Source organism: Trachypithecus francoisi, unplaced genomic scaffold, assembly GCF_009764315.1.
Source record: "Trachypithecus francoisi isolate TF-2019V2 unplaced genomic scaffold, Tfra_2.0 Lachesis_group2, whole genome shotgun sequence".
In the NCBI taxonomy this organism is placed as follows: Eukaryota; Metazoa; Chordata; class Mammalia; order Primates; family Cercopithecidae; genus Trachypithecus; species Trachypithecus francoisi.
Window position 1 is genome coordinate 87,429,293 of NW_022681465.1, and position 15,480 is coordinate 87,444,772.

Genomic DNA, 15,480 nt, shown 5'->3' on the forward strand with positions numbered 1-15,480 from the left:
TGTGGTGGCTGCTGAATGGCAGGAGATGATGGGTCCAAGGATGCAGCATTGGTTGAGCTGTCAGTGACTGAGGAATGATTAATGAAACATGTAAACATTCCCCAGAGAATTCCCAGAAATACACAGAGAGCAGAACTTGGTAACAGACTTTCCTCTCTGAAGATAAGTAAATTGCATGTTAAAAGGAACTGTGACCTCATAGACTGATGAAATTTGAGACACTTAAGCTGCATATGCTGCTTCTGGGCTACGAGTTCTGTGTCATATCTTAGGTAAGTACTACAATGTTTTAAATACCATAGACTTATGATGTGTTTTACTATCTGGGAGGCCTAGTTCTTCATATTTTCCTTCTACTTCTTTTTACGACTACCTTACTTTTCTTTCCTTTCCACAAAAACTTTCAGTAGGAAAAACTTACACTAAAAAAGAGAAGAAGGAAAGGGAAATCACAATTATTGTGAATGCTTAAAGCATATAGGCCAGGCGCGGTGGCTCAAGCCTGTAATCCCAGCACTTTGGGAGGCCGAGACGGGCGGATCACGAGGTCAGGAGATCGAGACCATCCTGACTAACACGGTGAAACCCCATCTCTACTACAAAAATATAAAAAAAAACTAGCCAGGCGAGGTGGCGGGTGCCTGTAGTCCCAGCTACTTGGGAGGCTGAGGCAGGAGAATGGCGTGAACCTGGGAGGCAGAGCTTGCAGTGAGCCGAGATCTGGCCACTGCACTCCAGCCTGGGTGACAGAGCGAGACTCTGTCTCAAGGAAAAAAAAAAAAAAAAAAAAGCATATAAACCTATGCAAACTTTGAAAAATTCAACTTTTTTTTTTTTTCACCTTTTTTTTTGAGAAGGAGTCTCGCTCTGTCATCCAGGCTAGAGTGCAGTGGCACAGTCTTGGCTCACTGCAACCTCTGTCTCTCAGGTTCAAGCAATTCTCCTGCCTCAGCCTCTGGAGTAGCTGGGATTACAGGCGTGCACCACCAAGCCCAGCTAATTTTTGTATTTGTAGTAGAGACAGGGTTTCACCATGTTGGCCAGGTTGGTCTTGAGCTCCTGACCCCGTGATCCGTCTGTCTCAGCCTCTCAAAGTGCTGCAATTACAGATGTGAGCCACCGTGCCTGGCCCTGAAAAATTAAACTATTAACAGAAACTTATAGCTTCAGCATGAAGGCAGAATTGCATGCTTAGCTGCAGAAAACATGGAAAAAAAATGGAGGCTAGGATTTGATCAGTACATGAGGCCTTTGAGTTGAGCACTGGAGCGGAAAGGACTCTTCTGGGTATTTTACTTCCGTTTGAACTCTCCTTATCTTTTGTACTTTCTTTTCTCCCGTTAGTTTTACTTTCCACCCTGAGGCCTAGAGAACTGGATTTTCTTTGCTAAGTGGGTGGTATTGCAAAATGGGAACTATTCTATTCAAAGCTGGTTCTAGGAGTATTTTGAAGTAGATGAACTTTCCCTCAGCCTTTCTGAAAAAAAAAAAAAGGTTAATTCACTTGTTTCCTCATGTAGCTTATGTCCTTCTACTTTCTTACTTGCTTATGATCAACACCTGCTATTAGGAAAACACCTACTTTTTTCTTTTCTTTTTTCTTTCTTTCTTTTTTTAGACAGAGTCTTGCTTGCTTAGTAACCCAGGTTGGAGTGTAATGGTGCGATCTTGGCTCACCGCAACCTCCGCCTCTTAGCTTCAAGGGATTCTCCTGCCTCAGCCTCCTGACTAGCTGGGATTATAGGTGACCCCCACCACACCTGGCTAATTTTTGTATTTTCAGTAAAGACGGATTTCGTCATGTTGGCCAGGCTGGTCTCAAACTCCTGACCTCAAGTGATTCACCCACCTTGGCCTCTCAGAGTGCTGGGATTATAGGCATGAGCCACCGCACCTGGCCGAAAAATGTCTACTTTCAATGATTTATACTTTAATTTTACTTAAAGTCATTTAACTATCTCCAACTTCTGAGACCTATGTAGAGCCCCCCATTTTTTCCCTGGGTTAAAAGAATTTCAGGTATTAATAGAGAAGATTAGCATGGCCCCTGCATAAGGATGACACACAAATTAGTGAAGTATTCCATATTTTATAAAGTAATTTTAAAAAGAAAAAAAAGAATTTCACGTATCTGGGAGTAGGAGCTTTCTTGGGGCATCTAAAATTATGATAAGTAGGCCAGACATGGTGGTTCATGCCTGTAATCCCAGCACTTTGAGAGGCTGAGGCGGGCGGATCACCTGAGGTCAGGAGTTCGAGACCAGCCTGGCCAACATAGTGAAACCCTGTCTCTACTAAAAATACAAAAGTAAGCTGGGTGTGGTGGCAGAAGCCTGTAGTTCCAGCTACTTAGGAGGTTGAGGCAAGGGAATCACTTGGACCCGGGAGGTGGAGGTTGCAGTGGGCTGAGGTTGCACCACTGTACTCCAGCCTGGGCATGAAAGCGAGACTCTATCTCAAAAAAATAAATAAAATAAAATAATTATAAGTAGGGGGCTAATTTTGCACTTCAGTACAAGAGGATAAAGAAACCAGAGTGCTCGAGTCTACTTATTTTTGATAGGCTTGTTTGTTGTTATATTTTACTTACATTTCCATTGATTCAGTGCCTAACCAAAACAGTTTAGATAAGCAGGGCATTATACGTGAAAAGCTGTAAGTTTGAAAGACAGGTGTACAAATCTTCATTTAGTATCTAACTAGCTTTGACAGAAGTCTTTTTACCTTTTTGTACCCAGCTTCCGTTTTCAGACAATACATCTTTGATGATCGAAAACAACAACAGCCTGAAAAAGTTCCTTGTAGTTCTAAGAGCCCAATAGTCCAGAATACAGTCTTTATTATGTTCTTCTCTGGATAAAAGAACTGGTGGACTTTCTAACATGATCCAAGAATGAAGAAAACAAAAATCTCAAAACCTACCTTTAGGAACAAAAAGGGCACATAGCAGGAAGCTGAAATATAGAACGTCTTCTGAGAGCACAGAGAACATTTAGCAAAAAGTGGAAAATCTGACAATACTGTACAGTCACAGTTTTCCTCTCCATAACAATAATTTTTCCTCCTCTCACTAAAATAGAGCAATTTTTATTGTCACAAGCACATGTGTATTACTGGCAATAAGGATATAGCTGTATAGAACACCTCCTTAAACATCTTCTTTATTTTAAGATTCAGTTAGGGGGAAATGACTAGGCGTTCCCAGCACTTTCTGGTTGCCATGGATACCTGTCATCCACATCCAGAGCCTGCAGGTTACACTCAGGGACTCTTGCCAGCTCATGAATAATATCGGTGAAGCCCGCTGCTGCTGCGATATGTACACATGTCTTCCCACTCTCATCATCATAGTTGATTATGGACGGCCCCTGGTGATGGCTCAGGATGATGGAGCACAGAATCCTATTTCCACTCTGGAAAAGAGAGTCAAAGAAAGCTCATTATGTACAATCCAGTGTTCTTCTCTGTCTAGGCATGTTAAGATAAAAATACAAAGGAAAAAAAGGAAAAAGAAAGAAAGAAAGAAAAAAGATGAAAAGAGAAAAGAAAATGGAAAAAAAGAATAAAAATACATTCTATCTAAGCTCTCCAACAAATTTCCACTTGTCTCAAGTCACTGCAGAGATTTTTGTCTCCCATAGGAGCTAAGTTGTCTTCCATAATTAGCGAACGAAGGATGGACTAAAATTAAATACATGTGCAATGGACTGACATCAGAGCTAGAGGGATGGATGGGCCACCTAGACAACAACTTGCTCATTAGGTCTGATCATTTGTGCCCCCATTTGCTGTAGAGGCTGACCACCAAGAAACTGACAGAGTTCATCTTAATGTTAAAGAAGTGACCATGATGAGTACTGACTGGTGGTGCAATGATGCAGGAAAAAAGCTTGTTCCTGGGTAGGGCGAGCAGGGGGCTGAGAATTTGTTCCAGGGAGCCTGGGAAGCGGAACTGTCTGAGCAGAGGCTACACTTTTGTATCAGACTTCCTTTACAAAAACAATTAAAAGATAAAGTGAGAATTTCCAGATGGGGACCACAGAATATTATGCCTTAAGCACCGGGTCCCATCTGAGTACCAGGCCCTCTGTGGCTGCACTGGTTACATACCCATAAAGTAATCTCTGGCTACAGACTTTTTCTTTCTCTTCCTATGGTCTTCCCTTTTGTGTCTTCTTCCTCCCTCCATCTTTCCTTTGTCTAACAATGATTTTAAATAACTTTGACCAATTGTTTATATTCTATGGCATGCCTGTCCTTAGAAGTCAGCAAAAGCTTACTTAGGTGATTTAGGAGTCACCTAAAGCTTAGGTGAGCTTTCACGCCTTTATCAACTTTTCTGTTTGTTCCACCTCATGCTAGTTAGACATAGATCAAAGGAATCTGAAATACATTTTAGATAGTCAAGAGACACTTTTCTTTAAAAGTAGTAGCCATTCAATAAGGAAAACAGAAGCAAAAAGAGTGTCAGCACAACAATTCTTTTTTGTTCACAATTTCCTGGAAGAGTAAAGGAATTCAAGCTGTCAAGGTGGTTCAAAGGCCAAAACACCCTGTTCATAGTTTCCCTTCTTGGTGGAAGAAGAAGCATTAAGTGCAGATGAAGAAAACAAAACCCCTCTCTTCCTTTCACCTCGCTCACCCCTGGGGTGGAGTCATTTTGGAAGTGGTAAACTGCAATAGTGGCTGCTGCTTCTGGGATCCTGTCAGCCAGTCCCAGGCAGCAGGCCTCTTGGCAGCCTCTCTGGATAAGTAAAGACAGACTCCACACCTTTACTCTTTTCCTCCAAAATACCTTTTGTCCTAAATTCTCCAAACAATTCCTTGCCTCTATACCTGAATCTCACTTGTAGCACCATTGTTTGTATTTTACTTTTCTTTATAAGAATATCCTCCCAGGAATAATGGTGACAGCTGTGTTTACTGTGTGAACGTCTGTGCCTGGCACCTTTCTAAGCCATTTCATGTACTAACTCATGAACAACAATCCCACAAGGTTGGTACTATTATTGTCCTCATATCATAGAGGAGAAAATGAAGGCATAAGGGATTAAGAAATTTGCCCTCTGTCACAGCTGAGAATGAGCAGATCTAGGATCGACTGTGGAGGCGTTGGACTTCACCACTATACTATTCTGTCTGTGATAAAAAGAGTGGTCTATTAATTTGATCCTGCATATTCATACTGGAGGAACTAAAGTGAAAACTGTTTAGATAACATCAGTACCAGTGATGTGTGCCTCGCCAACTGAGACCTCCTTTACAGTTAATCTTTGGGTACTTTAAGAGTTTCTCCAGTGGCTCAAGCCTGTAATCCCAGCACTTAGGGAGGCCGAGGTGGGCAGATCACGAGGTCAGGCGATCCAGACCATCCTGGCTGACATAGTGAAACCCTGTCTCTACTAAAAATACAAAAAATTAGCCAGGCGTGGTGGCGGGCACCTGTAGTCCCAGCTGCTTGGGAGGCAGAGGCAGGAGAGTGGCGTGAACCTGGGAGACGGAGCTTGCAGTGAGCTGAGGTTGCGCCACTGCACTCTAGCCTGGGCAACAGAGTGAGACTTCGTCTCAAAAAAAAAAAAAAAAAAAAAAGAGTTCCTCCTAGTAAGGTTGCCATGGTGTACCCTCAGGAGAATTTGAGGGAGCCCTAGAGAACACTAGTTTGTAAGTCAAGGCCCTGGATCACTTGTCTCCTGGTGACAGAATTCCCTTCTTAATAATCTAGACTGTGTGTCAGTCAAAAATATGCTTTGACCTGGGAGGTAGGAAAAGTCACAGAGACCAGGAGACACTAGACAAGAAGAAGTGGGACTGTGGTCCAGGTAGGTCCTTAGGAAGAATGGAGAGTAGGTTTACATTGGCTAGAAATGTTATTAAACAGAGCAAGGAACAATATTATACATATCCTATTCTTAAGGAGCTCTAGAATTCTACACTGAACTGCCAGATAATGATTGTGAGTTTGTTTTTGTTGTATTTATTTATTTGCTTTTTTTCATGGGTAATCCATAACATTGCCTTCATGTATTCTGAAAATGATTGGGATCTGAGTCCTAGTCGTTTTCTCTTTACCCATCATGAGTGGGGAGAGTTGGGGAAGCCTGACTCATAAGAAGCCTTGCCAAGAAGAAAGTTGAGTTAATGTGTAATAATTTTGCTACAGGCAGATTGATAAAACAACAACAACAACAACAAGATCTCAACATCCTAACTGTAGACATTCTAGGTGACCTTCAAAGGAGTCCAGTGGGAGATTTAGGACTAGTTGGCTATTTGTTAACATATATCTAGGGAATATGTTCTATGGTGGCTTCTTCTTGGCAGGAACTCCAATCTCCTTCCTTCTCTTGAACACTGGGATGTGTTTGCATTGCTTGTCTTGTGATGGTGACCATATAAAGCAGAGGCCAGTGCTTTAGCCTCTGTGTTGTAGCCACTTATTCCTCCTAAAAGGCTGGGAAGTTTTGTGATGTGAGAAGATGATCCTGGCTCATCGGTTGGAGCCAGACATGTTAGACTAGAATGGAGACAAAAGGAAGATCTAGAGTCTATGCCATTGAATGTTTGAGGGTCTGGGGCTAACTAGAGAAAGAAACGTGCCCAATATCCCTGGCTTAGAATCTGGACTGCCTTCATGGTTAGCCCCTTTGGACCAAGCCTTTGGTTGTCCTGGACTCCAGAAGTTGCCAAGCCCAAAAGCCTGGGGCTGCCTCTCCTGGAGAGAAAGCAGAAGGTAGAAGTGGTAGGAGGGGATGAGGTATGGTGACCCTCTGCTGCTAAACTACTTCATTTCTTTTTTTTTGAGACAAAGTCTCACTCTGTTGCCCAGGCTGGAGTGCAATGGAACCACCTTGGCTCACTGCAACCTCTACTTCCCGGGTTCAAGTGATTCTCCTGTTTCGGCCTCCCAAGTAGCTGGGATTGCAGGCATGCACCACCATGCCTGGCTAATATTTTGTATTTTTAGTAGAGATGGGGTTTCACCATGTTGGCAAGGCCAGTCTCAACCTCCTGATCTCAAGTGATCCACTCACCTCAGACTCCCAAAGTGCTGGGATTACAGGCGTGAGCCACCGCACCCACCCAAACTACTTCATTTTGTAGAGGTGCTAATGCTTAGTGGGGGAAAAGGTTTTTCATGCTTTGGTGTATAGAAAGGGTCTGTCTTGGGCTTCCAGCTGTTTGGCAAGACGAAGTCTCCAGGATATCCATGTGTTGTCCTTACTAAGCCTATGCCTAGGAATCTTTCTGCTGAAATGAAGCCCAGCAAAGAGTAAGTCTCAACAAATATTTGCCGAGCAATAAATAAATAAATAAGTGAAATAGACCTTACAAACTAAGGCAAAGCCAAACAGGTTGGATTTTACTCATCCTTTTTGGCTTCTTCTCTCTCTTTTCCTCATTATCTTCCTCCATTCTCTACCTTTTCTCTTCTTTCTCTACTTGTTTTTACTCCTAGATGAGTCCCTGTTTTCCCTCATTCTACCCTCTCCCTTTCTGTCTACAGCTGGGCACTGAGGACCTGACATGTGAAAGCCACTTTAACTTAGGTTACCCTTCGAAGCTCCAGCTTCCCAAACAGGTCAGAGTCTTTGCTCCTAGGGTAATGGGGGTTAATTTCCTAAATCTGACTTTCTCATTGTTTACTCTGGACTTAGGCAGCTTGGTGGTTGTCCTCTTATCAAGTATTGGAAGCCATGTGACCTGGGTTCCTGCCCGGGTGTTGGATGTACTTGGGCAAATGCTAAGCTTTTGTACTAGTTTCCCCACCTAGGAACTGCAGGATTGGACGAAATGACCTGTGGTCCCTTCCAACTCTAAGCTTCTTTCACCTCATGAGCTGGATCCACTGGTATACAGCATTTAAAATTATACATTGGCATTTTGAATATATTGAGAGTTGAAATATATTCATGGGACTTTGACATAGTTCAAACAGTTGACCACAGATTAACTGTGAGTGTATGTGAGTGTGTGTGTAATTCCTTGCCCACATAACCACATATTGACAAAACATGAAATAATCATTTTATATTAGTGCAATTGTTTTCTTTCTAACCTTCCTTGAAAAGTATGCTGCCGAAGAAGATCCCAAGTAAACACATTTTCTAGTAAGTTGGGGAGGGAGCTAGTGGTGAAATCTGAGGGATGGTAGATGCTTGCCCCTCTTACTGACCAGCAGTGATGCCTAGAATTCATATTGCTAGAAACACTCCTAGTATTAAGGCATTGTACTCCTACAAGGCTTGGTTAAGCTGCCAGTGTTATTCCAGAACTCTTCTTAGATCCATGAGAGAAGTTAGGTCACAGGGCAAGCAAGCTGCTGCCCCCAAATTGGAGAGACAGACAGACAGGCAGATACAGGGACTCACAACATACTAGAGCAGAAACCTTTGAGGGAATCATTGCTATCTCTGCAGGGTAGAAAAATCCAAACTACAGTTAATGAATTGTCAAAGGCTCAGGGTGGACAAATCTGAGAGTATAAACTCAGTGATCTAGTTACACTGGTATGGGGTGCCATGCTTTTGTGAATTTTACTTCCAGTAGCTCAACCGGCTTCTCACAGTATATAGCAGAGAAAAATTCCCATGGGCTTCTGGCAGGAAGATGGGGAAAAGGAACCTTTTTGAAATATACCAGAGCACTCTGTTCTTCTTAATAAAATCTGTCCTTAGGAGAAACTAGTTAACCAGAACCTAAACTACTGAGGTTTTATCAGAGCCTAACTGACTGTAGGGAAGGAAAGTGCTCAACTCCATCTAGCTCTAGCTTTCTACATGGCAGCAGAACAATACCCAATTCCAGCCCACTCTAGCTATCCTGTCTCACCTAAGAAGGGGAAAAAACATCCTGAGAAACACTTGGAATATTCACATTCCAGAGGCATAGGTTCACTAAAAGACAGGGACCAAATCGTAGGAAGATACAGTACATTTCTCTTCCCCCCATACTTTACCATTACATAAATAAGGGCTATTTACAGGAGTTCTCTTCTCCACTACATCATGTCTGGCTATCGAGGAAAAATTATAAAGCATGCCAAAAGGGGAACAACACAGTATCTACAGAGCAAGCATCAGTTCCAGACATGGCAGGGATATGGGAATTATCAGATAAAGAATTTAAAGCAACTGTGAATAATGTGCTAAGGGCTCTAAATGGATAAAGTGGACAACATGTCAGAACAGATGGGCAGTGTAAGCAGAAAGATGGAGATCCTAAGAAATAATCAAAAATAAATGCTGGAGATCAAAAACACTGTAATGGAAATTAAGAATGCCTTTGATGAGCTTATTAGTAGATTGGACACAGCTGAGGGAACAGTCACTGAGCTTGAGAAGATTTCAATGTAAACTTCCAAAACTGGAAAACAAAAATAACAAAGACTGGAAAAAACAGAACAGAATATTCACAGACTGTGAGAGAACTACAAAAGGTATAACATACAGGCAATAGGAATACCAGAAGGAAAAGAAAGAGAAAAGGAACAGGATAAATATTTGAAACAATAGTAATGACTGAGAATTTTACCAAAAAAATTGTTAGACACAAAAGCTCAGAGAGCACCAAGCAGGCTAAATGCCAACAACAACAAAAACAACAAAACAAAACAAACAAACAACAAAAAACCCTATGCCTAGCCATATTATGTTCCAATTACAAAAACCAAAGATAAAGAAAAAGTCCTGAAAGAAGACAGAGGAAAAGAACACCTCACCTATAGAGGAGCAAAGAGAAGGATTACATCTGATATCTCAGAAACCGTACAAGCAAGAAGAGACTGGAGTGAAATACTTAGAGTTCAGAAAAGTCTCCCATCAACAAGAATTCTGTACCTTATGAAATTGTCCTTCAAAAGCGAAGGAGAAATTAATACTTTCTTAGATAAAGAAAAATTGGTAGACCTGCATTGCACTAGATGTTAAAAGTAGTTTCTTAGAGAGAAGAAAAATGATATAGGTCAGAAACTCTGATTTACATAAAGAAAAGAAGAGCGCTGAAGAAGGAATAAATGAAGGTAAAATAAAAACTTTTATTTTTTATTGTTAATTGACCTAGGAGATAATAGTTTTTTCAAAATACTAATAGCTACAATGTATGCTTATGCATCTATCTTTATATCTGTATACATATGCATAAGCTTATGTAGGCTTATATATAAGTAAAATGAGTGAGAGTAATCATACTAGGGACAGGTGGAAGGAATTAGGATCCTTTTGCTATTATAAAGTATTCACACTACCCATCAAATGGTACAGTGTTATTTTGAAGTGGATTTGGATAAGTTGTAAACATATTTTGTATACTCTAGGGCAACCACTAAAAAAGTAAAAAAGGGAGTATAACTAATATGTTAAGAAAAGAGAGAAAATGGAATAATATAAAATGCTCATTAAAAGCACAAAAGGTGGAAAAAGAGTAGAAGACAAAAATAGGAACAAAGAATAAGGGCAGCAGATAGAAAACAGTAAGAAATATGATCGATGTTACTCTATATGAATAATCACTTTGAACATTAATGGTACCAAAGACAGAGATTAACAGTGTGGATAGAAAAGTAAGACCCAACTCTATGTTGTCTATAAGAAACCCACTTTAAATATAATGACACGCATAGATTAAAAGTAAATGAATGGTGAAAGATTTACCATGAAGACACTAACCAAAAGAAAGCAGGAGTAGCTATATATTATAATTCTAGACAGAGCAGACTAAAAAGCAAAGCAAGTTGTTAGGGATAAAGAAGGATATTACATAATGATAAAGAGGTCAGTTCTCCAAGAAGACATAATGATCCTTATGTACCCAACAACACAGCCTTAAAATATGCAAGGCAAAACCTGATAAAGCTGCAAGAAGAAACAGATGAGTCTACTTTATAGTTGAAGATTTCAACATCCCTCTATCAGAAATGGACATATCCAGAAAGCAGAAAATCAGTAGGAATGTAGTTGAACTTTAAAATACAATTAATTAATTGGATATAATTGACTTCTACTGACTACTTCATCTAACAGCAAAATACACATTTTTAACAAGCTCACATGGGAACTTCACCAAGACAGACCACAGTCTAGGCCATAAAACAAACCTTAACAAAAGTGAGAGAATAGAAATCATACAACGCATGCTACATACAACGCTACAGACCACAGTAGCGTTAAACTATGAATCAATAACAGAAAGACAACTGGAAAATTTCTGAACATGTGGAGATTAAACAACATAAATAACACACAGTTCAAAAGAAGAAATCTCAAGAAAATTAAAAAAATACTTTGAACAAAAGGAAGATAACATCAAAATTTGTGGAATGTAGCAAAAAATTTCTCAGAAGAAAATTTACAGCATTGAATGTATATATTAAAAAAGAAGAAAGATCTAGGATCAGTTATATAAGCTTACATCTTAGGAAGCTAGAAAAAGAAGAGCAAATTAAATCCAAAGTAAGCAGAAGAAAAGAAAAAATAAAAATTAGAGTAGAAATCAATGAAGTAGAAAACAAAAAATCAATAGAGAAAATCAATGAAATCAAAAGCTAGTTCTTAGAAAAGATTCATAAAAGTGATAAGCCTCTAGCCAGGCTAGAAGAAAACAGAGGGGCACAAATTACTTAATATCAGAAATGAAAAATGGTACTTCACTACAGATCCCATGAACATTAGAAGAATAATGAAGAAATACTTTAAACAACTCTATTTTCACAACTTGATAACATATTTGAAATGGACCAATTCCTTAAAAGACACAATCTACCAAAACACACACAAGGAGAAATAGATAATCTGAATACGTTTATGTCTATTAAAGAAATTGAAAAGGCTGGGTGTGGTGGCTCATGCCTGTTATCCCAGCACTTTGAGAGGCTGAGGCAGGTGGATCACCTGAGGTCAGGAGTTCGAGACCAGCCTGGCCAACATGGCGAAACCCCGTCTCTACTAAAAATACAAAAAATTAGCCTGGTGTGGTGGCAGGCACCTGTAATCCCAGCTACTGGGGAAGCTGGGGCAAGAGAATTGCTTGAACCCGGGAGGTGGAGGTTGCAGTGAGCCGAGATCGCGTCATTGCATTATTGCACTCCAGCCTGGGCGACAGAGTGAGAGACTCTGTCCCCCCGCCCCCGCAAAAAAAAAAAAAAAGAAAGAAATTGAATAAATAATTAATAACCTTCTAAAATGGAAATATGAGGCCCAGATGTATTCACTGGTAAATTTTACCAAACATTCAAGAAAAAAATGACAGTTTTCAAATAATCTCTTTCAGAAGATAGAAGTATAGGGAACTTCCTAACTCATTCTATCAGCCAGAATCACCCTAATACAAAACAAGACAAAGACATTACAAGAAAAGAAAACTATAGACCAATAACTTTCATAAAGATGGATGTAAATGTCCTCAACGACATATTAGTGAATAGAATCTAGCGACATAAAAAAAGAATTATACATCATGGTCAAGTAGGATTTATCCAAAGTATGCAAGTATAGCTCAACATTTTCAAATCAATTAATGTAATCAACCACATCAGCAGGCTAAAGAAGAAGAATCACACAGTTGCACCAATAGATACAGAAAAAGCATTTGCGAAAATCCACCACTTATTCATAATAAAAACTCTCAGTAAACTAGGAATAGAGAAGAACTCCCTAAACTTGATAAAGAGCATCTATAGAAAACCTATCGCTAACATCACACTTCATGGTGAAAAATGAGAAGCTTTCCAACTAAGATCAGGAACAAGGTAAAGATGTCTCCTATCACAACTTGTCTTTTCTTTTCTCTTCTTTTCTTTCTTTCTCTTTCTTCTTTTCTTTCTTCTTCTTCATTTTTTTTTTTTTTTTTTTTAAGGTGTCACTCTGCTGCTCAGTCTGGAGTGCAGTGGTGTGATCTTGGCTCACTGTGACCTCTGCCTCCAGGTTCAAGTGATTCTCCTGCCTCAGCCTCCCGAGTAGCTTCGGCTACAGGCATGTGCTACTACACCCAGCTAGTTTTTGTATTTTTAGCAGAGGCAGGTTTTTGCCATTTGGGCAGGCTGGTCTTGAACTCCTGGCCTCAAGCAATCCACCTGCATCGGCCTCCCAAAGTGCTGAGATTACAGGCATTAGCCACTTTACCCGGCGCCACAACCTCTTTTCAATATTATACCAAAGTTCTAGTTAATGCAATAAGGCAAGAACAGGAAATAAAAAGAATGCTGATTGGGAAGGAAGAAATAAAACAATCTGTTTTCAGATGACATGACTATCTATGTATAAAATCTGAAAGAATAGACAAAAATAGCTTTGAAACTAAGAAGCAATTATAGCAAGATTTCAGGATATAGGCTAATGTACAAAAGTTGATCATTTTTCTATAAACTAGCAATGAACAATAGAATTTGAAATTAAAAATACAATACCATTTACATTAGCACCCCCCAAAATTAAATACTTAGGTACAAATCTAACAAAATATGATACAAGAGCGATATGAAAAAATCTACAAAATTGTGATGAAAAACATCAAAGAACTAAAGAAATGGAGATCTTCATATGGTGAGGGTAAGAGCAAAACAAAAATTATAAAAATAAATAAATAAATGGAGAGGTATTCCATGTTCATGGTTAAGAAGACTTAAAATTGTTATCAGTTCTTTAAAACTTGATCTATAGATTCAATATAGTCCCTATCAAAATACCAGAAACTTATCTTGTAGATATCAACAAACTGATTCTACAGTTTATATGGAGAGGCAAAAGACACAGAACAGTCAACAAGACAGTGGAGAAGAACTAAGCTGGGCAACTGACACTACTCAACTTTAAGACTTACTATAAAGCTACAGTAATCAAGATAGTGTGATATTGGCAGAATAATAGACAAATAAGTCAATGCAACAGAATAGACAGCCAAGAAATAGACCCACATAAATATAATCAACTGATATTTGACAAAAGAGTAAAAGCAATACAATAAAGAAAGGTAGTTGTTTCACCAAATGGTGCTGAAACAGCTGGACATCTACATGCAAAAAAATAAACCTAGACACAGACCTTATACCTTTTACAAAATTGACTCAAAACTGATCACAGACCTAAATGTAAAACCTAAAATTAGGCCAGGCGAGGCGGCTCGTATCTATAATCCCAGCACTTTGGGAGGCTGGGGTGGGAGAATCACTTGAGTCTGGGGGTTCAAGACCAGCCTAGGCAACATGGTGAAACCTCATCTCTAAAAAAAAGTACAAAAAATTACCTAGGCATTGTGGCATGTGCCTGTAGTCCCAGCTACTCAGGAGACTGAAGTGGAAGGTCACTCGAGCCTAGGAGGTCCAGGCTGCAGTGAGCCGTGATTATGTCACTGCAATCCAGCCTGGATGAGACAGAGTGAATTCCAAAATTACATAAGAATTCCAGGAGATGCTCTTTTCCCTAAGTGGCCTGAGCTAATCTGTGAAAATGGTTTGCTATTCACTTGATTCAGAGAGCCCCACAAAATCATACAAATCAAGAGGTTCAAGTCTTAGTGTTCACTTTAAGAACACTCGTGAAACTGCCCAGGCCATCAAGGTATGCATATATGAAAAGCCACGAAGTATTCGAAAGATGTCACTTTACAGAAACAGTGTGTACCATTCTGATGTTACAATGGTGGAGTTGGCAGGTGTGCCTAAGCCAAGCAGTGGGGCTGGACACAAGGTCGGTGGCCCAAAAAGAGTGCTGAATTTTTGCTGCACATGCTTAAAAATGCAGAGAGTAATGCTGAACTTATGGATTCCGATGTAGGTTCTCTGGTCATTGAGTGTATCCACGTGAATAAAGCACCTAAGATGCGCTGCTGGACCTACAGAGCTCATGGTCGGATTAACCCACACATGAGCTCTCCCTGCCACACTGAGATGATCCTTACTGAAAAGGAACAAAATGTTCCTAAACCAGAAGAGGAAGTTGCCCAGAAGAAAAAGATATCCCAGAAGAAACTGAAGAAACAAAAATTTATGTCACGGGAGTAAATTCAACATTAAAATAAATGCAATTAAAGTAAAAGAAAAAAAGAAAGAATTCCAGGAGATAATAGGAGCAAAATTTAGATGACCTCGGGTCTGGTGATGACTTTTAGATACTGAAATAATAATCCATGGAAGAAAAAATGGATAACCTAGATTTCATTAAAATCAAAAACTTCTCTGTGAAGGACACTGCCAAAAGAATAACAAGATAAGCCCCAACCTGGAAGAAAATACTTGCAAAAGACATGACTAATAAAAGACTATTGCCAAAATATGGAAATAACTCCTAAAACTCAACAGTAAGAAAACAAACAATGATTTTTAAATGGGCTAAAGCTCTTTATAGATAGCTCACAAAGAAAATTTGCAGATGACTACTATAGCCCATGAAAAGATGTACCACATCATATGCCATCAGAAAACACAAACTAAAACAACCATGAGACACCACAGTGCATTGATTAGGAAGGCTAAAATCCAGAACACTGACA

At 39.7% G+C, this 15,480-nt stretch overlaps 1 protein-coding gene, 1 long non-coding RNA gene, 1 other non-coding gene and 1 pseudogene across 3 annotated transcripts in view; 3 read left to right on the forward strand and 1 right to left on the reverse strand.

The window, feature by feature from the left end:
- Positions 1 to 15,480, reverse strand: part of ANKRD55 (ankyrin repeat domain 55) — a 132,514-nt gene that overhangs the window by 25,166 nt on the left and 91,868 nt on the right. The window contains exon 8 of the mRNA XM_033179597.1: positions 3,229 to 3,413. Coding sequence (XP_033035488.1) covers positions 3,229 to 3,413 — 185 coding nt within the window. The remainder of the gene's footprint in view (positions 1 to 3,228; positions 3,414 to 15,480) is intronic.
- LOC117065143 lies at positions 149 to 3,583 on the forward strand. Its single transcript, XR_004429831.1, has 2 exons — positions 149 to 272; positions 2,739 to 3,583. It is a non-coding gene; the product is annotated as an uncharacterized LOC117065143 (long non-coding RNA).
- Positions 1,988 to 2,092, forward strand: LOC117066187. Its single transcript, XR_004430181.1, has one exon. It is a non-coding gene; the product is annotated as a U6 spliceosomal RNA (small nuclear RNA).
- LOC117065142 lies at positions 14,439 to 14,992 on the forward strand (annotated as a pseudogene).